Genomic DNA, 25,493 nt, shown 5'->3' with positions numbered 1-25,493 from the left:
AGTCGCTAATCCACACACATGAATGACCTTGGACTTTGAACAAGAATCTACAGAAACCACACATTTAAGACAGGCTTGAGACGAGATCACATATGATTCTGCTATACTAGTGAACTATGGAAATTATTCTAAGGTAAAATACGGAAGTAAACTCATAAAATAAAATAAAAATAAGGAGGTAGTGAATGAGCATTACAATCTACAATCTATATGCAATATTCATGATTATGTAGACAAAGTTTATAGCTAAGATTTAACATTGATTTATGCCTTATTCCATCATGAGGAACAGCTAAATGTGATTAACAACACATGAACAGGAAGCAACATTTCACATCAAATGGTTAAAAAACAACAACTAAAGATCCAAAACAGTGAATAAAAGACACTAAGCAAACCCAAAGTATCGAAATATTATTGTAGATTCACAATGAACGAAAATAGACTAAGACGAGTAGAAAAGTTTGAAAAAAAAAAACTAAACCAAATGCTACTGTGAAGACCAAAAGAAGAAGATACAACAGTAACAACCTTTAAGTTAGAAACAATTTTGAAATACATTCAATATTGAAACCAAACAACAAAAAGATCATTCTGAGTAAAACAATTGAAAGAAAAAAAAAAGTTATTCATCAGAGCTAGCTGAAATCACATTGAAGCTGGGAAATTAATCCGAAAGTATTTGTCTTAATCTTAACGAAATAAAATAACTAACTTAATTGTAAGCTAGTGATTCAAATATATAACCATAATTTAAACTAAACTAATTTAATAAAATACTTACTAAAATTAAAATCTTTTCGAGATAACTTGTTGAAATGCTTATGAAACATACTAATTATGTAAAAAAAAACATAAAACATATATACTACTTCAAATTATAAAAAGTGACAAAACTTATTTTTTAAAATAACTTGCAAGCTTAACATTTTTTCTTAAAATTTTATAAAACTAGTTATTTTAAATCGTTTGAAATAGAAGAAGCTCGAAATGATTAATTTATATGGTGGAGGTCCAAAATTGAGTGTCAACACATATATATTTGTCATTGATATTGAGAAATTATATGTTGCTCCTAAAATGATAACTGAACTAGCATGCATTTCTGTATATGGTGTTTATCGTGTTGTAATTGCTTGCATATATTGTGCTTACTGGAGTAGGTGTGTGATCCTACCAGTACATAGTGGTTTGTATACTGATACTGTCATACTGCACTTGCTCTTTTTTTGTTGAGTACATGGCATCTTCAGACGGCTACCGACAAACTTCAGCTAGAAGATTTTTGACCAAGACCAAATTTAAGGATGGCCAGTTCTTTCAGGCTATCATGGATCCCTCATTAGTTTAGTTCATTCTTATCAAACTCAGACTATATGTTTAGACTTTGTTGATATTTAGTTTTCGGGGTTGCACCCCTTTTTCTTAGACTTGTTGGTTAACAGAGTTTTGATACAACGACTTTAAGTTCTAGGGATTGAATTTCCGCGATAGTTGTTGTTAGACCTTCAGAGTTTATGAGAACTCTGTATTTATTTAGTCATTTAAATCTGCTGTCGTATCTTTAAATGATTTAGTTGTTAACATTGCTTTGTCGGATTATGATAGTGGTTCTCACACCGAAAAATTAATGTGTATGTCAATCATAACGGTCTGGATTGTGACAAATTGTGATGAAAATTTTTTTAAGAAAGGAGAACAAAACGTTACTCGATAGTGCGTAAAAATAACTAGACAATCATATTTATATGCAGTAAATATTTAATATTAATTTTATATTTCATAGATATCCTTAATATCAAATGCTGAACTCAAATGTGTACTAGTTCTTATTAAATAAAAAATCTCCATTTGAAAATTCGATCTTAAAATATAGAGTTGTAACTAAATAAATAGAATGGTCTTTACAAAATATTGAAATAATACACTTAAAATAATTATTGTTGTAATTAAATATTGGGTCCATGCTCAACATGGTAATCCTTTATCTAGAAAATTTTAGAATGAGCATATCCATATGAATTGATAAAGAATACTAGTTAAGAAACAAAAATAAATAAATAATACGCAATAAAGAATAGCACTAATTATTATTTATTTTTATTTTTTTTTGGGGGGGGGGGTGGAGGGAGGATATCTAATTTTTTAAAAATCAAAATTACGTAAGTTTTTATTTTATTTTTTTTAAATTTATGCAGCACAATTAAAATTTTGAGAGTCAATCAATTTCTTTTTATAAAAAATTTATGATGAGAATGTGATGTTGACCTTTTAAACTACGGAAAAATAAAAGAAAAAAATATTTTTTAAATTATATTAAATTGAAAAATATATCCTCTATTAATACTATGGTCCAATAATATCTATATCGTTAATATTTTATTACACAAATGACTTACTGTTACTTTTGATTCAAAAATGCTCTTTTCTTAATAAACATACCGTTTCGTTTATTTTCAATCTCTATTTTTTTCCAAAGAAAAATATTGCATCTCATTATAAATTTTCATATTTGTAATATCATAGAATCTATCATTAATTTTAAATTCTTAATATTTTTGAATTGGAGGATTAGTATTTCGTAATATGAGCACTGATTTTAAAGTTAATATACAATAATCATAACGCCACAAAATATGAAAATTTATGACATTGATTCAAGCTAAAAAATATCTTTGAAGTTTACTTATAGTTGACCCTTTTTATCATATTTTAACCCTAAAATTAAGAAATATATAAACAAATATTTATCCAACGTCAATTTCAGATAAATTTTAAAAGTTTACTACGGGTAGAGATAAATTTGGCTAGATAGATAATAATTAAAAAATAAAGGATAATTTTTACCCTTTTTCGTTTCAACTTAATTTTAAATATATCATTTTTTGGAGTGCTTAGTTAGTATTTCAACTTTTGTTAGGTAAATCTTTATGATATTATTAATGCGTGTTACACAATAGCAGGAGATACGATTCGATCTTTTCGTTTGAAAATAAATAATAAAAAGACGAAAAAATTGATTTTATCGTAAAATTAAGCTTAGAACAATATAACTATTATAAAGACAAAAGAAGATAAGATATGTAGATGAATGAGATAATTTTTCTTCTACTCAAGTGTATCTTATAATAGTCAATGATATCTCTATATTATAGATTGAGAAATGACTCTAAATATCACCGTGTTGAATATCAAATTAGTAGATACAATATTATCCGAAAAAAATTTATATCATCTAGAGAATACATATACATGAATCATGAACGTTCATGAATAAACTAAATAGACAATCCACTTAGTTTAATGAATTTATAACATTTCTTTTTAATTTTTTTCTTATTTTCTATATTATGCAAGAAGAATTGGAAAAATGCTATAGTCAAACCATTTTAATATTTGTTAGCATGGATCATCGATCCATCTTTTCAATATTATTTTATTTTCAAACCATTTTAGTATTTTTTATATTAACACTGCGATCTAGAGAGGGGATAGGTTCACATGAACTCATGAAACCCCCTCTAAATATGCCCGTTGCTAATGGGTTCAACCCCTTCTAGATACGCCCCTTGCTAATGGGTTCCCGCCTATTTAGCCCCCGTGACTTTCAAACTCATCATCAAACCCTCTTAATTATTATTTCCAAAGAAGGAAACTCCATTATTGGAATAGTTGCATGTATATTGTATAGTATTCTTCTATATATATAACACCATCTTCAAGCTCTTTTTTATAATTTCATTAATTTGTCCATATACAATTAAGGAACACCACCAATGGCCATTTGGATTTCAAGATCAAGAAGAATCTTTAACCATTTTGTTCAAAGGGATTGTCCCTTATCTCTTCTTCACCCTAGAGGTTCAAGGCCATTTTCCTACTTTGAGTCCAAGCAACAAGAGCCACAATGCTATCATGAGGAGGAGGATTATCATGTTCATATTAAACATGATGAGAACCAAGTAATGTTTTAATTTATCAACTTTTTTTTAAGTTATATATACTATCTCCAATTTTATACAATGTTGATTAATTAGTTCTTCAATTTATAATTATTATGTTACAACATTTCTTTTCTTCATTATTTACGTTATGGAAAAGGATCAAAATTGCCCCTAAACTATGCGAAATAGACCACTTATACCCTTCATCACATTTTGAGATAAAAAATGCCCCTGCCGTTATTCTAAGGTTAACCCCCAAGTTTTAGTGACATGGCAAGCCATGTGGGACTCATTTTTCCACCTAAGCGTTGCCAACTAGGATCCACTACAAAAGAATTAGACCATTAGCGGGGACAGCAATCGCCACAAAATCATTTTAATCAAATGTATAGATAATACTATCTCTTCTTAACAGGCCATGGATTTCCCAGGAGGAAAGATTCCATTTGTTTCACAAATGTAATTCATTTCAGAGTCATCAGAAACAAGGTTAGCTTGTTATAGAGTCCTTTGACAATAATGGCTCTACAATTCCAGGCAGTGTATTTGAACAGGTAATTAATTTCAATTCAGGAAAAAATTAACTCCTACATTGTGTTTATACTAAACCAATAACGAGTTCGTTTGGTAGTAAGTAATTCATTAAATCCGACCTCCTGCCTGACATGTTTAAAACAACAAGATGTCAACCATGCGTCTGCATGACATGTGGTTTGGTGTTTCGTTAGGTGAAGAAAGATTTGGCAGTGAAGATGTATAGAAATATGGTGACCCTTCAAATAATGGACAATGTTTTTGATGAAGCACAAAAACAAGGGAGGTTATCCTTGTATATGGCCACTGTTGGAGAAGAAGTCATTAACATAGCTTCTGCTGCTGCTCTCACCACACATGATATCGTCTTACCTCAGGTCATTGTTCTATCACAAACTCATAATATACTAATAAATGTTAGTGTTGATTTCTCAGATGGTCGCTCAGTTAATAGTTATTATCTCAGTAATTCACTTTCACGTGTCAAGGCACTTGCATTTGAAGAAACGCTAAAATGTAAGCAATTTTATTATGATTGTAGTATAGGGAGCCTGGTGTTCTGTTATGGCGTGGCTTCACCCTGAAAGAATTTACCAATCAATTGCTTGGAAATAAGGATGATAACGGAAAAGGAAGGCAAATGCCAATACATTATGGTTCTAACAAGCTCAATTATTTCACCGTCTCTTCAACTCTCGCGTAAGAATCTTTTTTTCCAAGCACAAGATTGATTCAGATCACACACACGGAGGCTGGCAAATGACAATACACTATAGTTCTAACAAGCTCAATTCTCGCGATTAAAGGGCAAGCCTATGGAGTTCGAAGTATTCGTGTGGATGGCACTGATGCCCTTGCAGTTTATAGCGCCACTCGTGCAGCTCGCGAAATGGCAATAAAGGAACAAGGCCAATAATAGCAGAGGTGTGAAATTCAGCAATTTGTATTATTCTGTTTCATAATTTTAAATCTTCCATTTTGTAACATTTATTAGGCCATAGCTTATCGAGTAAGCGACCATGCATCGTCTCATGATGCAACTCAGTATCGATCCAAGGAGGAAAGCGAGTACTGGTGAAGACAATGCTCAGTCGCCAGATTCAGAAAATGGATACAGAAAAACGGTTGGTGGAGTGATCAAGAGGAAATAGAATTCCGGGGAAATACCAAAGAGCAGGTTCAATATTCAATATTCAAAATTCAAAATTCCTAAAAAGTATTCGATTTGATTTTCGTTCATTTCTACTATTTGTTGATTTTTTTGGAAAATTTAACGTAGGTGTTGCAAGCACTTGAAAGAGCAGAGGAAACAGAGAAACCTCCTTTGGCAGATTTGTTTACTGATGTTTATGATCAAATGCCATCAAATCTTCAAGAACAAGAGAGGTTTATTAGAGACGCGATAAACAAACGACCAAATGAGTATCCTACTAATATACCTCTATAGGCAACATTTCCAATTTGAAATTGGTACCTTTGAATTCAAGTAATGTCCTCTATGTAATACGAATATACGATGAGTTGTGGTTGAGCGCGTTTGTATCTTATACAGAAAATAGTCTGAAATTGCACGAAGTATCCGAGATGAATAAAGTTTTGAACTCTTGTTTATCTTCTTTGCAAATGTGTGTTGTATGTTCATACCTTATATTAGTTTTCATGTCTTCATATCTACTAAGCGAAAACAGATTGTATAAACAAAGCAATGACAAATTGTTCCTTTCACTAAGCAATTGAGTTTTGTCATTCTTTAACAGAAGAAGAAGTTCTTTTGATATTAATAATATTTGAGAGAGTTCTTTTGAACCTTTACTACTTTCATAGTAATAATCTCTTCTTGTGATATTTTTGATTTATTTTTGGTTTTCTTTAGAATGTGGTTAGTTTATACATACTGATTATTGTCTTTAGTTACTCATAAAGTGGTTAACATCTGAATCTATCATTTTGATTCGTTTTTTCAAGTAAAGACATTAGATTTCTTCCATAAATCTATACGTATGATATTTTTGATTTATTTTTGGTTTTCTTTAGAATGTGGTTAGTTTATACATATTGAGTATTGTCTTTAGTTACTCATAAAGTGGTTAACATCTGAATCTATCGTTTTGATTCATTTTCTCAAGTAAAGACATTAGCTTTCTTCCATATATCAAAACATATGAAAGAAATCTATCGTTCTTATTGCAGAATATGAATGAAAATGATAGATTCGGATCTTGAACACTTTATGAGTAACTAAACACAATAATTAATATGTATAATTAACTAATCACCTTCTGAAGAATATAAAAAAGAAATCAAAGATGTTACAAGAAGAAATTACTTTATATCTTAAAACTAAACTTTGAATCCCAATAATGAAAATGATAGATTCAGATCTCGCCCTTGAACTTCTTTCAGTTCTTCGAGACTAAACTTTGGATCTCAATAATCCTCCTCTTAAACTTCAATTTGGGCCACAAATAGTTGAACTTTGGACCCCCAATAGTTGTATTTAGGACACCTATTTAAATAAGACATAATACATAAATATACCTTTTAACTTAATTTCATTTTATATTTATGTCCTTCAATTTTAACTGTGTACAAATAGACACTTAACATTCTATAAAGTTGAACAAATAGACACACGAGTCCTACGAGTTACAATACACGTAGGACACCACGTAGGCCACAAATTTCTATGTAGGATGTCATGTAGGACATTTGTATCTATTTGTTCAATTTTATACAAGTTTAAATGTCTACTTGTGCATAACCAAAGTTGGAGGACATAAATATAAAATGAGACCAAGTTAAAAGGTATATTTACGTATTATGCCTTTAAATAATGACCCTAGTTTAGCAGATATAAGAGTAGACAATACAATCGTTGGTATGTTACGAAGAGACATGATTAAAGTCCATTGCAATTCAAAAAGTTGTAACTGAAATTATATGAAGAAATTGTCTACTCAGAGCATTTGTGATTTAACTTTTAGCTTTCGACATGATATTTTTATGATCACGAGATTATTTAACAGGTTAGGCAATGGACCACATCGTGTAATCTACTATATATACATATTTCATTTTCCTTCGTACCAAACACACAAAATGTTTATCTATTCTAAGTACACTTTCATGTAACAAAGTGTCTGAGACAATATAATCTAACTAAATTTAACTTCATGGTTTTAATTAAGGCTATGGTCAAAAGGAAAACATTTTGAACTTGAATTGGTGGGGTGTGCCAGGCCTAGGCTTTAGTGCAACGCCCAGGCGACGCACGAAAATCCAAGTAGCAAGCTACTTTAATGAACTTTCCCCCTTAAAAAATTGAGTTAATATCATGTGAGTCGATGACTCACATATCAGATATTAAACTGATAAGAACAGATACTACACTTGATCTTAGCCAAAAGGCCGAGAAAGGTATGTTTTACTTCAGCGACAAACTCGGTGTTTTATCCTCCCTCTCAACTCTCTACTTTTCGTATTATATCAATACGGGACAAATGAACCTTAATGCCACCCACTTGTATATTATAGTGAGTGAGAAAGACACTTTGGAAAAAAATATAATTAGTTTACTTATGAACAATTAAGTATACTATATAGTATACAAAAGCCACCTACAAAATAGTTTATTATACAATGTAAACCTTTAACATGATTTATTATCAAACGCTTATAATCATAGGTAGTCTCAAGCATGTATGGTAACACTTCATGATTTTAAAGGATCAACACAACACTAGTGACATCTCTATGTATGTACTTGACAAGAAGAGATTTTTCGTTACGTTCTTGACCTTACTTCATCTTAATTGTTATTTATCAGGCTTTAACGCGTCTATTGATCAAGGGGTTGCTAGGTAGGGGTAAAAGAGGAATCATCCGACCCAAAATCTCAAACAATTTATTGTTTTTCTCTATTGTTACAACTTTGTTCCTACATGTAGTAAACTCCCTCAAATTAATGGAAAATGTACTATTTCCTTCTGTCTCAAAATAAGTGTCGTTTCTCATTTTACGTTCATAAAGAAAAATAATAAATAGAAGGCATAATTTACTGAGCTATCCATATTACTTCCACTGTCTCAATTTACTTGTCTATTTTTTTACTTGACACATCTACTGTGAAAATAAAAATCGACATAGTGAATTTACCATTTTACCCCTATTAATTTGTAGAATTCGAAAATCAATCTACTCAATAAAGAGGTTCTACCTTTTTCCAAAAACATTAATTCTCTAAATATATTGAAGGTATAATAGATAAAAAATATTTTCTTTTATTGATTTATCAAAAATGACAAGTAAAAAAAAAAAAGGAGTAAATAGATGTTTCTTCAAAATTGAAGATTTCTTAAAAACAATTACTATTTACTTTAAGATTACTCCTTTCGTTTCAAAAGAGTGTCCGTATTTTCTTTTTAGTTTGTTTTAAAAAGTATGATCCCTTTTTTTTTTTGGCAACACTTTAACTTTAATTTTCAATGTGACATGTTTAAAACCACAAGATTGAAGGATATTTTGACATAATTTTAATTTAGACATATGATTAAAAAGTCTTTTTTATTTTCTTAAACTATGTTCCAAGTCAAACTAGATCATCCTTTTTGAAACGGAGCGTTCCAAGTCAAACTAGGTCATCCTTTTTGAAACGGAGCGTTCCAAGTCAAACTAGATCATACTTTTTAAAACGAAGGGAGTATTATTTTTTTTCAAAAGCAACACTTGTTTTAAGGAAAATAAGTACCTAATATTATCACGTCACAATTACAAGTTCCATCTTCTAATTTACAATTTGTTAAGCAAAGCTCATATATTTAAACTAGATTTGGTGGGGTGCGCCAGGCCAAGGCTATAGTGCAACACCTAAGCGAAGCATGAAGGCCTGAGTAGCAAGCTACTCTAATGGACCTTCCCCTTTAAAAAATTAAGTTAATATCGTGTGAACCAATGACTCACATATCAGATATTAAACTGATAAGAACAGATACTACACTTGATCTTAGCCAAAAGGCCGAGAAAGGTATGCTTTACTTAACTCACGGACTTCGTGTTTTAGCCTCCCTCTCAATTCTCTGCCTCTTGTATTCAAACGATATGGGACTGATGATTTCTTAATGATACCTACAATTTTATATTAGTGTGAGAAAGACAACAAGTGGAAAAAATAGTTTTAGCTATAGGTTATCGATGCTCAAATCAACACTATAAGTTATACTAGTAAGTTCTAAACATGATATGTGTGAGTTTAATTGACGATGTCTTATTTACCCTCTCCACTTTTAAGAGGTCAATTATATAACAAAATGTTTTATCAAAATTAAATAGGAACTTTCACGTATAGCCACTCAAAAATAGTCTAATTACTTTTCATTGCTATAGCTTAATAATTACAAGTTGTAGTTACATGTTATATGGAAGAGAGAGGCAAGCGAAACTAGGAGAGAGGAGAGAAGCAAGAGAGATAGAGAGCAAAGAGTGGGAGAGAGGTGAATTGTATATGTATATCTGTTAAATAATTGTATTAATATACATACGCATTTGTACATATGGCAAGCGAGATCGGGAGAGGGAGGAGAGAAGCAAATGAGATTGGAAGAGGGAGGAGAGAGGCGAGCGAGATTAAAAGAGGGAGGAGAGAGGCGAGCGAGATTAGGAGAGAGGCGAGCGAGATTAGGAGAGGAGGAGAGAGGCGAGCGAGATTGGGAGAGGGAGGAGAGAGGTGAGCGAGAGAGAGCAGAGAGTGGGAGAGGTGAATTGTATATGTATATTGTTAGATAATTGTATATTATACATATGCATTTGTATATATGGCAAGCGATACTGGGAGAGGGAGGAGAGAGGCGAGCGAGAGATGGCAGAAAGTGGAATCGGTTATATAACTGTATATTATAACATATGTATTTGTATATTCGGGCAAATTATACATATACAAACATGACTAATTATACAAACTCGAAGCAGCCCACATAATTAATGTATAATATTAGTCGCGAGTGGTAATCATAGCAAACTATAACTACGATGAGTAATTAAGTAGTATAAATTTGCTTAACCGCATAATTTTCCTAAAGTTTAAATAGAAAATTAGCTAGACATAAAGTATGTGAAAACATGTTTAAAGACTATTTATAATGTAAGACATGTTTTAATTCAATCCAAGATCGAATTGGAAAAATTCTAGCCTTTGGTGCTAATATGCATGCGATGGATCTCAATTTCATTTTATTTTTTGATACTCGTCTTAAAATAAGTGTCACTTAAACTTATTTTGTACGCATTGAAAAAAATAATAAGTTGAAGATAGTTTACTAAGTTATTTTTGTTTATTAAATATTTTTAGAGAATTGAGATTAAACTCAAATTGGTCTTCACATAAGAGTATAAATGTTTGAATGAAAAGTTTTAAAGAATTAACTTTTATGCCCGATTTAGGTGGCACTCTTGTTTGTAGTGTGGTTATTGAAGGAATTTCCTTTTTTTCTTTTCGATTTTGGGTTTTCAAAAATATGTTTTTTTAGGATATTACTTTGATGTCTTTTACATAGATTTTACTTTATTGCCTTTTTTTAAGATTTGTTAAGGATTTGTGCATTTTTTTTATTAAAGAAATATTTTATTCGTCTCTGTCCTCTCTCTCAATCTTTCTCGCTAAATATACAAATACATATATATATATATATATATCACTTCTATATATACAATTATCTTATAGATATACATATAGAACTCACCTCTTTCCACACTCTGCCTTCTCTCACTCGCATTTCTCCTCCCTCTTTCAATTTCGCTCGCATCTCTCTTTCGTTTTTTAATCTCGCTCGTCTCTCTCCACTTTGCATTTTCTCGCTCGCCTCTCTCCTCCCTCTTTCAATCTCTTTCACTTCTCTCATCCCTCTAATATGTAGCTACGAATCGTAATGAGCAAACAATAGATATAGAGCACAATTAAATTATTTTTGAGCGGGTATATATGAAAATTTCCCTATATAATATTGGGTTTAAGTTTGTTGTCCGTATATATACACAACTTGTGGAGCTAAAAGCTCCATTTTATTTAGTATGAAGTACAGGAACCCCATCAATTCGTGTGCTAATTACATCATATTATAAAAGTTTCTCAAATTACAAAAATTTCAAAAAATTTCAAAGCTTGAAGATATATCATGTTCCTTCGCTCGATACATAGCAAATGATACATGAGCTATGTATCTGATACATGACTATAAACCATATTCATATTGATTTATGTTTGATTGATTTGTGTTATGCATCAACGATAACATTAGTATTAGATACATTGTAAACAAACAAAGTTGTAATATATCTGACAAAGGTGGAGTGATGTATCTGGATGTTAAGAGAGGGAAATAGGAGATTTTTTCTAATTAATTCAAATGAAAGAGACTTGAGAAATTCTATTATCTTAAGTTGTGTAGTTACGTGATTTTCTCTATTATATCTCAACTCTGTAAAAAATGGGCCAAGTGAACCCAAAAGAAAAAGAAGGGGAAATTTTTCAAAATGTCAATATTTTAACATTTAAGATAGCTCATTAGCAATACTTTCAATATTTAGTAAAAATGTCAAATTTTAGTTTGTTATGTATCTTATTTATGTTTTTATTATTTGTTTTTATTTAAAGAATATAATTATTTAATAACAAAAGGGAGAAAATCAAGGGAGAGAATATTTCAAAAAAAGGTAAAGATCTCTTAATTTTCTCATCAGTTACATTTTCAAATAAAATTTAAACTTTGTTCTTTTTTTTTCTCCAGAATTTTTACCTTTTTAAAATTATATTCATTCCACAATATATTCTATTTATATTTATTATAGTTTTTTATTAGTTTGTATTCATTCCAATAGGTACGCTGAATGTATCTATATAGTCATTTAAGAAATATATTTGTATTCATATATTTTTTCTCTATATAGTTATTTTTTTCTTCAAAAATCTTGTATGTATTCATTTCAATATGTATTTTATTTGTATTTCTATTTATTCTAGTTTTTATTTAGAATTTTGTATAATAATATATAAAATACAAAAAATTAATATGATGAAAAAGTGAATGGAATATAAAATTGAAAAGAAATAATTGAATATTTGGTGTTCTCATTCTTAAATAAAATACATAAACAGTTGACATACCTTTAGAATAAATACTAATTAGAAAAAAATGTCAAATTCAGAAACAATGCAACATAATTTTTGAATGAATACAACTATTAATTGTAAAAATACATACTGACTAAACAGTATCAAAATTCAGTATATACTTCCAAATTTATGAATACAAAAAACAATAAAACTATGAAATACAAAAATAAATACTAACTGTGGTACATTGACATAACTATCACCAAAAAAACAGAATACAAAATGAATTAAATATATGAAATACAATTTCAAATCTATGGATACAAAATACAATAAAACAATGAAATATAAAAATACATACTGACTAAAACAGCAACAAAATTCAATATACGCTTCCAAATCTATGAATACAAAAAACATTGAAACTATGAAACATACACAATCAAACTCATATAATGTGTTACATTGACATAACTAATACACACACAAAAAAAACAAAACACAAATTAAACTATAACATAATAAAAATTTCATATATACTTCCAAATGCATTATAACATGAATTTTTTTGAATCTTAAAAATTACTAAACAAATTAAACTAAACATGCAAGACACAGAATATGCAAAAAAAACCATCTTCTCCAACAAATTGGTCTTCTTCAACTTCATGGTTATGAATTTGTGTGGAATTTTGCACATCGACGGATTCAGGCATTTTCCCCCGTCGTATATCCTCCTTAGATTAGAAGCGAAACCTACATTGTTGTTTAATTCTTGAGTGAAAAAAATTAAATGATGAAAAATCGGAAGAACTTTGATTATTTTGTCCAATACCTCTAGTAACTCTCTTGAAAACGTCCATTGAAGAGACAATTATGTAGTCTCAAACCCTAAAAAATGTTTTAAGAACAACAACAAAAATTTTTTTAAAAAAAAACACTAAAATCAGTAAGTAAATAAATAAGGAATCTGAAAAACATAATACCCAAATCAATGTTAATCTTCAAATCAAATCTTGCAATGAAATTAAATGAGAATAATAGAAAATATTAATATATTGAATCGAAAATCTGTGGAATTGATTTAGAAGAATGTTAGAGATAGAAATTGAAAAGAAGCATAAGCAAAGAGAGAAAAATTTGGGGATAAGAGAGAGAAATTGATAAGCTTAAGAAAAGAGAGAAAAATTATAATGACATTAATATCTATCCAATTACATAAATATAGGAAAATGTGTAAAATGTATGAGAGAGAAAAAAAGGGTGTAAATAATGAGAGGGAAAATATTAATAATATCAGAATAATTATTTATTTTTAAAATAATAATATTTTTGACATGTTTACTAATATTATTAAAGTATGAATATTATCACTAAATAAGTTTGATTTTTTTAACTAATTAGCTAAATTTCCCAAAAAGAAAATAACAAAAATAGAAAACAAAAAACAGGCCCAGTCCAAAAGAGCCGCCTCTTTTTATATATTAGCCCTAAAAAGTGGAGTTTTACATTTTGAGCTCCTGATCATCTCCCTCTATATCGCCGCTTGGGGCTTCTGGTAACCTGAGCTTCCTTTTCCTCTTGTTGTGGGTAATTAATGCTTATTATGATGGTGAAGCTTCCTTTCCTTCTCAGCTCACAAAAGTAAGTATAGTTTTATTTTTATTTGTCATTTTAATTGAGGTTAGCAATTTTGCATCTTAGATAAAGATATTTAATAAAATGACAAGGTCGTGTTTATGCGTGTTGACCCATATTAACCTCTTAAAAATATGTATATATTTTTTATTAAATGAAAGAGTATAATCAATCTTTAGGTACGATATACAAGGAAATGTCATATTTACGCATCTTGATAAGTGTATATTGAATTTGAGGTTGCAACTTTGCATCTTAGTTACGACTAATAAAATTCAACAATAAAAGTGACCTATAGACAAATAATTTATCCAAGGTTGATTTAGTCAAGTATAACTTGACAAAAATGATTGTGCTAGAATTAGAGGACTCAAGGGTGCTACAAACAAAATTTCTCACCTTGTCTTTTATTTTCTTAAAGCAATGGAAAGAGTCATTTCATTTTGATTCATAGTGAATCTGCTTGAGTTATGATGTTCTAATTCATCTTTTTAAACTCCTGATCAAAAAGAAATGATTCTTTTTATTGGTCTATGAAAACAAAAGATCGGATAAGAAAGATTGTTGATCGGAAATGGTATGAGGCCCCCCATGAGTCTCTTGGTTCTGACACGATCACTTTTATCAAAATTACACCTGACTTAACTTAATATTGGATGAATCATTTGACTATGATGCACTTCAATTATGAATTTTATTGGTCTTAAACTAAGAAATGAAGTTGCGACCTCAACTTCGATATACACTCATCAAAATGCATAAACGCGACCCATTCTTATGTATCACGCCTAAAGATTGATCAAACCAAATATTAATATTTTAAAACAGAATTTGGATCTAGTAAATGCAACTTTATCGTTTTATCAATTATTTTTATCTAAGACTCAAAATTCCGATCTTATTTAAGACGATAGATTATGTGTGCTCTCCCTTAGAGCTTAACTTTAGAGCACTTATTTCATTAGACATTAATCTAACAATTAAAAATGAAAACTTAAGCTAAAACTTTTTTTTTTTCATTTCACCAGTGAATCAAATCCCAATTAGTGAACTATATAGTCCTAATTAAACCTAAATGAATTAATTCGCTTTAAACTGAAAAGCAGAATAATTATAAGATATAAGCATGTCAACACTAACAGATCAATGTATTTGTGGATTAAGAGTAGACGTGTCAAAATGAGTTTCAATATAGGCAATTCGCTTATTATGTCCAAAATTTTATGGGTTGAGCTCAAGAGAGTATGAATTGAGTTCAAGCATTAGCTCATTGAAAAAAGAAGGGAAAAGGGTTTAACAAAGTGTTTTTAAACTACGTGAAATGAACAAAAATGTCATCCATTTATGTTTTATTTTAAAAATATCTTTGTCATCAATACTCTCATCCAAATATGTCATTATTGTTATTTAATGGGTCAAAATACTCATTTTACAAATAAATGTAATATTATTTTTTTCTTTTTAACACATTTATTAGACAAAATATGTGTTTTAAAAGAAAAAAATAATATATTTATTCAAAAAAGGTATTCTTGACTCATTTAGTAACTATAAGGTATTTTTGGATTAAAGTATTGACTGCAAGGATATTTTTAAATCAAAATATTGACGACAGAGACATTTTTAAGTCAAACTATAAACTGAGAACATTTTTTTGTTCATTTCACATAGTGTAAGGACAATTTTGACCCTTTACCTTTAATTGAGCCTAATTTAATCTCTAATTTCAACTCGTTTTATGGCTCTTTATTTGCATTGATGTAATGTATGTTCCTAATTGAAGATATGAATTACTACTATCTATTTTATATATTCTAAGATTTATTTATCCATTTGTAACTTCTTCTTTCTTATTTTTCTTGAGTAAAAAATTCAAATTGTGATTGTAAAAGTTAAATAACAATACGTTAAAATTTGGAAAACTTTCACATATAGCCATTTAAAAATAATTAATTACTCCCATAACTATAGTTTGATAATTACAATTTGTAGCTACATGTTATATGTAGGAGAGAGGCGAGCGAGACTGGGAGAGAGAGGAGAGAGACGAGAGAGAGGGGAAAAAGAGTGGGAGAAATGTGAATTGTATATGTATATTGGTTAGATAATTGTATATTATACATATGTATTTGTATATATGGCAAGAGAGATTGGGAGAGGGAGGAAAGAGGTGAGCGAAAGAGGGCAGAGAGTGGGAGAGCGGTGAATTGTATATGTATATAGGTTAAAAAATTGTATATTATACATATGTATTTGTATATTCTGCCAAATTATACATATACAAACATGACTAATTATACAAACTCAAAGTTATCCCACATAATTAATTTATAATGTTAGTCGCGAGTGGTAATTATAGCAAACTATATCTATAATGAGTAGTTAAATAGTATAAGTTTGCTAAGTCGCGTAATTTTTTCTTAAAATTATTGAAATTAAGCGGGTCATAACTCAATCCCTTTTGAGCCCAATCTATTTTAGCCCAAAAAAACTTGGACGAGTCATGATCGAGTAAGTGACACAATGGACAAGTGTTACATACAATTGACAACATATAGCCCAATATTAATTAGCAATGAATTACAAATAAAAAATTTGCACATATTAGCCTAAAAGTAACTTATCAACATTTTTTATTTATTTTTAAATAATAAAAGATTTGTAATATCATCTCTCTTCTAACTTCGAACCATTACTTCTTAAAACAAGCAAAAGATTATTTAGAATATCTCACCTTTTCTTATAAACAATTTGTATTATAGCGAATGTCTAATTATGTGGAGTCCTTGTAGGATATGGCTAGGAATCCTACTTGGGGACCAAGTAAGGTTTTCCCTATAAATAAAGGGTTTTTCTTCATTGTAAAGAAGATTTGTGAAAGATCTATGAATCCTGAATATACTATGAGTAAGAAATCTTTTCTCTTTACTCTACTTTCTTCTTCTAATTTTATATAGTTTCATAACACGTTATCAGCACAATTGTTCTATTCTTAAAGAATTATGAAGAGCACGATTGTTCTATTCTTAAAGAATTATGAAGAAGACGGGAAAAGTGCAAAAGAGATCTTGCATAAGTTATGCAATAAGGTTATTCTATCTTCAAGGTATGATTTATCTTTATGTTATACTTATTTATGTAATAGATCTGGAGGTACCATCTAAAGTAAGTATTTAAAGAGACTTGTCGACTTTTTATACGTTTAATTTTAACCGACTGGAAAGAGAATTCCTTAATTTATTTTAATAATTAAATAAGCACAATTTAGTGAAAGATATGTTTTCAATCTTTATATGAGGTACGTGATCTATTAAACTATATCTACTAACTGCTAGTGTTAATTATAAGAAATCCTTAGTCTCAGTTTTGTGTGTAATTATAATATATAATCATATTAATGATCATCAAAAGTGATAAAATTGTAATTATTTTCAAAGGCTTGAGGTTGAGCCTCATTGTGAGTAAGACAATGAATTTAAGTTATATCGCACCAAAAGAATAAGACGATTGATTTACGTCCAATAGCACCAAGAGGGTAAGACATCAGAAGTCTTGATGCTTTGTGATGAAAGATGTTGGATTCAAGTTCCTCATTGATTTATGACATTAGACGTTGGGTTTGAGCCTCAATGCACCATATTGATGATGTTATGATGACTAAGGGAAATAATGAGTTTTTAATAAAATTAGTCATGAAATATATCTCGTTGAAGCAGATCCATTCCCCAAAGTGAATGTAGCAGTGCATCAATGTCTAAAAGAAGACAATTGATTAAATGATACACATGAATATGGAATGAGGTACTAAGTTATCAAAATTTGATGTACTTAGATGATTGTGTTCCATTCATGAAGAATGAGAGTCTTTGATAAATGATAAAAATACAGATCCATTCTTTAGAGTGAATGAGGTGATAAACCACCATGCTTAGACGTGAAAAAGATAGCAACCTTTGGTCAATGATGTGGTATCACCAAGAATATCTGTCTCTAAGAAGACATTTATTATAGAAAAATTTCATGTTTTATCTTCAGGCTTGTATTGGACAAGAATTAGTGCAATTGAGGCACATTCTATGGTAAATAAGAAGTTTACTAATTCCAATACTTTCTTATATTGACACGATTGTCTAGGACATCGTTAGTCTATAATGTTTAGAAGAATTATGGAAAATTAAAATGGACATCCATGGAAGAAACTAATTTTTTTTAAATGGTGAATTTTCTTGTATTGTTTGTTAGCAAGACAAGTTAATTGTGAGACCATCATATACGAAAGTTGAGATTGAATACTCTGCATTGTAGGAACGTATACAAATATTTGTGGAAATATTCATCCACCTAGTGGATCGTTTAGATACTTAATGGTCCTAATAGATGTTTCTTCTTGATGGTCTCATGTGTGTCGATTGTTATCTCGCAACTTGATGTTTGTAAAAAATTCTGGCACGAATAATACGATTACATCCATAATTTTCTAATAATCAGAGTAGTCTATTTAGTGATGGGATCACGACTCACCTTTAGAATAGGTAGAGTAATTGAAGAAAAATATATTTAAAATGTACTCTCAGAGTATCAAAGTTGAACTTTTCTCATATAATAGTAATAAATTGAGAATTTACTAAAGCAAAAAGGCACATGACATAATAAACTTGGAGTTTACAAGTACTAATAATTTATTAGTTGGCATGAATAATTTGATCATTCCAAAGATGTGCATACTGAGTAATGAACATACATTGAAAAACTATAAGATTCTTCAAGATTTCTTTTGTTGTTTGTTCTCATGACAAGTTGATTGGATCAACTAATGTTGAGATTAAATCTCTAAATTTTGAAAAGTAAAAAAGGTGAATATGGGCTCGTTCACCTATCATGTGACATGAAAAAAAGATGTATTTATAAGATAATCACATGTGCGTTTGTTGTCAACCTGTAGTTTGACATTCACAAAATTATTTGTACAAAAATAATTGAGTTAAGAGCACAATTTCAGAATATGTAATCAAGATAATTTATCTTGATAATATTGATAAATACTCAAGATGTTGTGACATTAAATGTCAGAGATAGTGAAATCATTTCTTGTGAAAATAAAGCTCCATGTGTTGATCTAAAATATGATACCGCATACAAAAGTAATTGTATGTATCAAACCAATAAATTATTATCACCATTTTCTTTCAATCGATTTATGGTCAAGGACCAAATATTTTTCATCTGATTATTTTGGTATGTAGTATATAATCAATGAATATACAATGATGTACAAAGATAGATTCTCCAAATGATTGAGATACATGTTAGTTTGTCTAACATAAGGGGGAGACTAGAAGCAACAGAAGAGTTGTAAATACTCCTCTTGAATGTCCCTTAAGGATAAAGTCTATGACATGCATGAAGCATGATAGACTAATCAATTCTAAATAAATAATCCTTGAAAAAGGGGGAGGATCAAAGAATCAAAATGATCATAGTAAGGAAACAATGTGCTCTTGGAGATCTTACGACATAACACTTTACAAAACCTCATGAGAGGGGTAGCTACCTAAAAATAATGAAGTGATGAGATCTCAATAAGTTATACAAAATGGTATATCGTTGACGATATCTTTGATACCATATCGCGCAATATTGTAAAAGATTATGAGGATAAGAATTCTACATCTATTAAAGCATGCTTGTGTAGAAATAATTATCAAGTGAAAAGTTAAATGATGCATCTTGGTAAGCGTAAAACTTATTTGACTTGCAATTTAGGCACTAGAAGATGTCATACACCTAATATTGAATTTTGTCACTTGACAAAATTGATATGAAAATACACAATGGGTTCAAATTTATAGCATATATAAGTTTTTGGAAAACTTGTCTATCATCCTCATAAGGATTAAATAGATTCAAAATACATAGAGCATATACAAGTATTGTTATGCTAGTTGATAACTAGAATTGACTCTTGAAGAGTTTTCAAAAGGCAATAAATTATTTGCTTAAAGAAGTAGAAGTAAGGAACTTGCAGAAATCTTTGATCCTGAAGGAGAGATTGATAAAAACAAATAGAAGAAAGCATATTTCATCAAGGTTTTTCTACACTCATAAGCTCCCAAGAATGGTGATATCAACATGCATCATGTCTGTTCAAATAATACTACAATTGATTTATCCACCAAGTCTCCACCAACTACAACTTTCAAGAAGATGATGCTCAAGATTGGAAAACAAAAATCCAAATCTCTTGATGTTTTCATGAGGGGGAGTTAATACGTGATGTACTCTTTTTTCCTCACAAGGTTTGTCCCATTGGATTTTCCTTGTAAGGTTTTTAATGAGGTATCCATAATGCGTATTATTAGATATGTGTACTCTTTTTCCATCACTAAATTTTTTTTCACTGGGTTTTATCTAGTAAGGTTTTAACGAGGCACATAATCTACTGACATTCAAGGGGGAGTGTTATAAACAATTTGTATTATAGTGAATGTCTAATTATGTGGAGTCCTTGTAGGATATGGCTAGGAATCCTACTTGGGGACCAAGTAAGGTTTTCCCTATAAATAAAGGGTTTTCCTTCATTGTAAAAAAGATTTGTGAAAGATCTATGTATCCTGAATATACTATGAGTAAGAAATCTTTTCTCTTCTCTCTACTTTCTTCTTCTAATTTTATATAGTTTCATAACACCTTTCAAATTTTCAACATATTTTTTGAAATAATAAAAGAAAATTAATTTTATCTCTCTTCTAACTTCCAACTATTTCTCCTTAAAACTAGTAAAAGATTATTCAAAACTCTCTTTCTTTCAAATTATTTTGTTTATTAAAATAAAAAAAATAATTAATTCTCCAACCATTTCCACTTAAAACTAGCAAAATTATAGTTTAGAATTATATCTTTTTCTTAAAATTAACAAATGATATTTTGATCATGATTATTCTTATTTCAAAGGTATTCCTATGAGTTCATTATCTGCCAATTATTTTGCCTTTGAACTCAATTCATATTCACTTAACAAATTTGTATACATTTATTTGCATTAGTATCTATTAATCAATATTTATATAATAGATTGACATACATTTGCATTGGATACATTTGTTCGTATTCATAATAAATTGGTCTACATTTATATTTTTTTGCAGTAATATCTTTCAAATTTTACATTGGTATACATTTATATTGGATATATTCGTTCATATTCATTTATAAATTAGTATATATTTGTTTGCATTAATATGTTTCCAATTTTACATTTGTATTGTATACATTTGTATTCATAATAAATTGGTATACATTTGTTCATGTTCATAATAAATTGGTATACATTTGTTCATGTTCATAATAAATTGGTATAAATTTGTTCGTATTCATAATAAGTTGGTATACATTTATTTGCAATAATATCTTTCAAATTTACATAGGTATACATTTGTATTGGATACATTCGTCCATATTCATTTATAGATTGGTATACGTTTGTTTGCATTAGTATCTTTATAATTTTACATATTTATACAGTTGCTTGCATTACTATTTTGGAATACAATCAACGAAATTCATTAATAAATATAGATAATTTTAAATTATTATGTGTTCGTTTGTATTCATTAACAAACTTAGATACATTTGTCGGAGACAAAATAAATATTCATTATCAAATCCAATCAACAAAATTCAATATTTCAGAAATATATTAATTAATTATTTATTAGAAATTGAGAAAATCTCAATTCAGGAAATCATAATATATTGAAATTTTTGGGGGAGGAAAACGTTGCAAAAAATACAAATACAACAATTTGTAAAAAGAAAAAATCTTGCATCCAACTACTAGATAAAGAATGTAGAAAATTTCAATTTTTTTAAAAAATAACCTAAACAATCAATATAAATAAAATTCTTGCAGTTAGTGTTGTGATTGATCTTTAATGAAAATATTTTAGAGAAAAAGATAGAAATCCTAAACTTGAAAGAGGTAGGAAAAAAAAAAGGAAGAGAGAATTGAAGAATATAAGGAAGAATACCTAAAAGATGTGGCTATTTATTGTCAAATAAATATTTTTTTTAAAAAAATTTGCTAAAAAGTTTAAAGTGAACTATTTATTGCCAATGAAGTCTATAGATTGTCATACTGTGCAGTTTTTTCGTCATAATCCAACCCTATTTCTATTTCTATCAATTTTAATAAAGTCTATAGGTTGTTATACTGTGCAATTTTTTCGTCATGATCCAACCCTATTTCTATTTCTATCAATTTTAATATGTTCAATTTCAATTGGTAGCTGGTAGAAGGTCGATTGGTGGTTTGAAGTGAATTTGTGGCTAATTTTGAATTTTTCACGTTGGTTTTCTATTGTATCTATGTAAATTCTCACTCATGTACAAGACAACAACAAATATTTGATACTTCAAATAAATTGCACTTAGTTTTATATATGAATTTCAAACATTTTTGTGAATATAAATTTCAATGGTATATATCTGACCTCTCAAAGTTAAATTTTGACAAATGAAACTTCAATTGCTCTTATTTGAGGTTTAGACAAAAGTATCTAGTATTTGTTTGTACAAGCAATATGTCAAACTTAAAAGGTAAAATTTATAAATTCCGGAAGCTAATTTTGACTACGAACGTTGTAATATCTAAATTTCATTTAATAGTGACAGGGATCCCAAAATTAATATTCTTCGGTTTCACAAAGAATGACGTGGTTTGAGTTGACACATAGTTTGAGAATATAAAAAAAGACTTTTGAATCTTGTAGTCTTAAATTAAAGTTGGGTCAAATGTACAAAATTGCTCTTTGATCTTGTGGTTTTAAACATGTCACGTGGAAAAACTGAAATTAAAATGTTACCAAAAAGAAAAAAAGGTCATTCTTTTTGAAACAGAGGGAATAGATTATATGTGCACTTACACAAATCCGTAGAGTCAAGATCATAAAATGAATACCGAACATCGAGTAGGATACATGAAAGCTAGTTCAAGAAAATAATTTTTTTTTGGGACAACCAAAAACAGAAAATGACTTGTTTTCATCCAACCAAACCCACTCTTTTTGGGCCCATTTCTACTTGGGCCTGTCTTTCTGCATTCTGTCTCTTAGTGGACTTATAATACATCCCATAAAGCAGTAGTTGGGCTAGCCCAAGTGCAGTTCCCATAGAATTTGGTACCTAAACCAAAAAGAAAGATATTTTTCCTTATTCTAATTCAATTTAGCTTTCAGAATTAATTAAATTAACACAATTTTTTTTTACAAAAAATATCATATAAATTGAAACGAATGAAATACTTACGAGAATGAAGGCGTCGAAACGAATGAGGGCATAAGCAGTCCAACTAACACCATTCAAAAAAGAGAAGAGAGAAAGGAAGAAAGGCATGAACTCTACACTTTTGCTTGTAATCACCAATTTCTGCAATAATTAACATGACTAAAGTTAGAGTTCTAATATGAATTCGATAAAATTCAGTAATTTTAGTTAAGATTTTCACTCAATATGTTCAACTAATTTAGTTAGAATTCAGTATAAATTGCCTTTTCTAGAATTCAAAATTTAAACAATCCTCTTAGCTAATTGACCTTCTTTGCCATAATATCATGGGCACTTCCACGACATGTTTAAAACTATAAGTTCTAAAGCACTTTTAGTATATGGTGGAAATATATATTTTATTTTTTAAATTTCATGCTCATTTATTCACAAATTTAGGCAATAACAACGTATTCAGTATGATTTCATTAGTGACTGTGAAGAAGGTAGAGTATAAACAACCAATTCACAGACGATGAATAAAAGTCCTCAAATCCTAAGTACTTTGAGTGGATAAAGACGAAGCAGTTGCTCGTTAGTTAGATTAACGCCACCTCCGGATGAAAAGGACAAGGAGTTGTCGAATGAGATCCTACCACTATCATGTGAGGTTGAGATATATATATAGTTTCTGGTACACTCTTAACTCAAAAAAAACATTTCAAAACAATTATGAAAAATACAACGTGAAAGAAGCTACGATAAAAATACTAAGAAAATAGAAATATCGACAACAAAAATAGTAAGATAACCAAAGCAAAAGATCAATAATATGTGAGATAGATCGATCGAAACAAAAATCAAAACACTACAAAAATGGTGCAAATTTTCAACGAATATATCATAAGAAACACGAAGCTGTCTATATTATATAAATTGAAACGGAGAAAATAATAAAAGTAGGGATATTTACCATGATAGCCAAAGGAGAAGCATACATCAAAATGTTGCCCACAATACAAATGCTTCCCACAATAGTAGATCTTTTTTTGTGTGTTTGAACAAGGGTTAGAACAAATATAGCAATTGAAACCAAGAAAATAATCTCACTAATAATAATGAGAAATATTTTTATCCTTTTTTTCTTTTCAGTGTACAACAAGAACAGCATAAGGTACACCACTTCAATGCCAAATCCTGTCCCATTTATTGTCACAACTAGGATACTATGTGGATGTACAAGTGGTATTCCATAAAGTACCCAAAGACCACAATTTACAAATGTAGCAAGATATGGAAATGGGGAAAATTGTTCTACTGATTTCTTCTTCCATATTCGATAAAATGTTGGCCTGTTCAAAAATTAAAAACTTGTTTCAAATTTTAAAAAATAAAATTTACATATTTAAAAACTGCGTAAAAAACTGTACACTATCATAGTTAAAATAAATATACAACACTAATTCAAAGTATTGACTCCTCAAATAATATGTGTCACATAAACTGAGATAAAAGAAATAATTAATTTGTATTTAAGAAAAAAGTTCATAACAAATTTTTAGATGGAAAGGTTGCATTATATCTCGCTCAATTTTTCATTAAGTGATTCAAAATATGAATAAGTAAATATAAATAATAAAAAAAAAGCTAAAGAAATTCAACATCTGCTACATATAGATAAATAAAATTTTTGATCATATATAAACAATATAATTTTTTTCGCAGAAGGAGATTCGAATGAACGGTCTTTACTAGATTTAGCACTAGTGTCTAATCTCATGATATGAAGATACAAAGATACATATATAGCTAGTGAATTCACGTGAATCAGATTTATGAAAAACAAATATAGCTAGTGCATTCACGTGAATCAGATTTACGAAAAACAAATATAATAAATAGTAGATATTGTATTTTTAAAACTTCTTTATATGAAATATTCAAGCTCCAAAAGCTACGTGAATTAAACAAATATAAGAATATTTATATATATATATATATATATATATATA

The 25,493-nt window shown here is 29.2% G+C and overlaps 1 protein-coding gene, 2 non-coding genes and 1 pseudogene across 3 annotated transcripts in view; 1 reads left to right on the top strand and 3 right to left on the bottom strand.

The window, feature by feature from the left end:
• The first annotated feature begins 3,923 nt into the window (after positions 1 to 3,923).
• On the top strand, positions 3,924 to 5,925 carry LOC107006467 (annotated as a pseudogene).
• A 1,778-nt stretch (positions 5,926 to 7,703) lies between these two features.
• Positions 7,704 to 7,899, bottom strand: LOC114075463. The gene has a single exon (XR_003575909.1). It is a non-coding gene; the product is annotated as a U2 spliceosomal RNA (small nuclear RNA).
• A 1,410-nt stretch (positions 7,900 to 9,309) lies between these two features.
• LOC114075474 lies at positions 9,310 to 9,505 on the bottom strand. Its single transcript, XR_003575920.1, has one exon. It is a non-coding gene; the product is annotated as a U2 spliceosomal RNA (small nuclear RNA).
• Positions 9,506 to 23,092: 13,587 nt separating this feature from the next.
• The window catches only part of LOC107006935 (bidirectional sugar transporter SWEET7), a 3,417-nt gene continuing 1,016 nt past the window's right edge, over positions 23,093 to 25,493 (bottom strand). The window contains exons 3-5 of the mRNA XM_015205441.2: positions 24,455 to 24,833; positions 23,524 to 23,643; positions 23,093 to 23,400 (exon numbers count right to left, since the gene is read on the bottom strand). Coding sequence (XP_015060927.1) covers positions 23,260 to 23,400; positions 23,524 to 23,643; positions 24,455 to 24,833 — 640 coding nt within the window. The 3' untranslated portion in view covers positions 23,093 to 23,259. The remainder of the gene's footprint in view (positions 23,401 to 23,523; positions 23,644 to 24,454; positions 24,834 to 25,493) is intronic.

The sequence above is a fragment of the Solanum pennellii genome, chromosome 12 (assembly GCF_001406875.1).
Source record: "Solanum pennellii chromosome 12, SPENNV200".
NCBI lineage: Eukaryota > Viridiplantae > Streptophyta > Magnoliopsida > Solanales > Solanaceae > Solanum > Solanum pennellii.
This window is presented reverse-complemented; position numbering and strand designations above follow the sequence as displayed.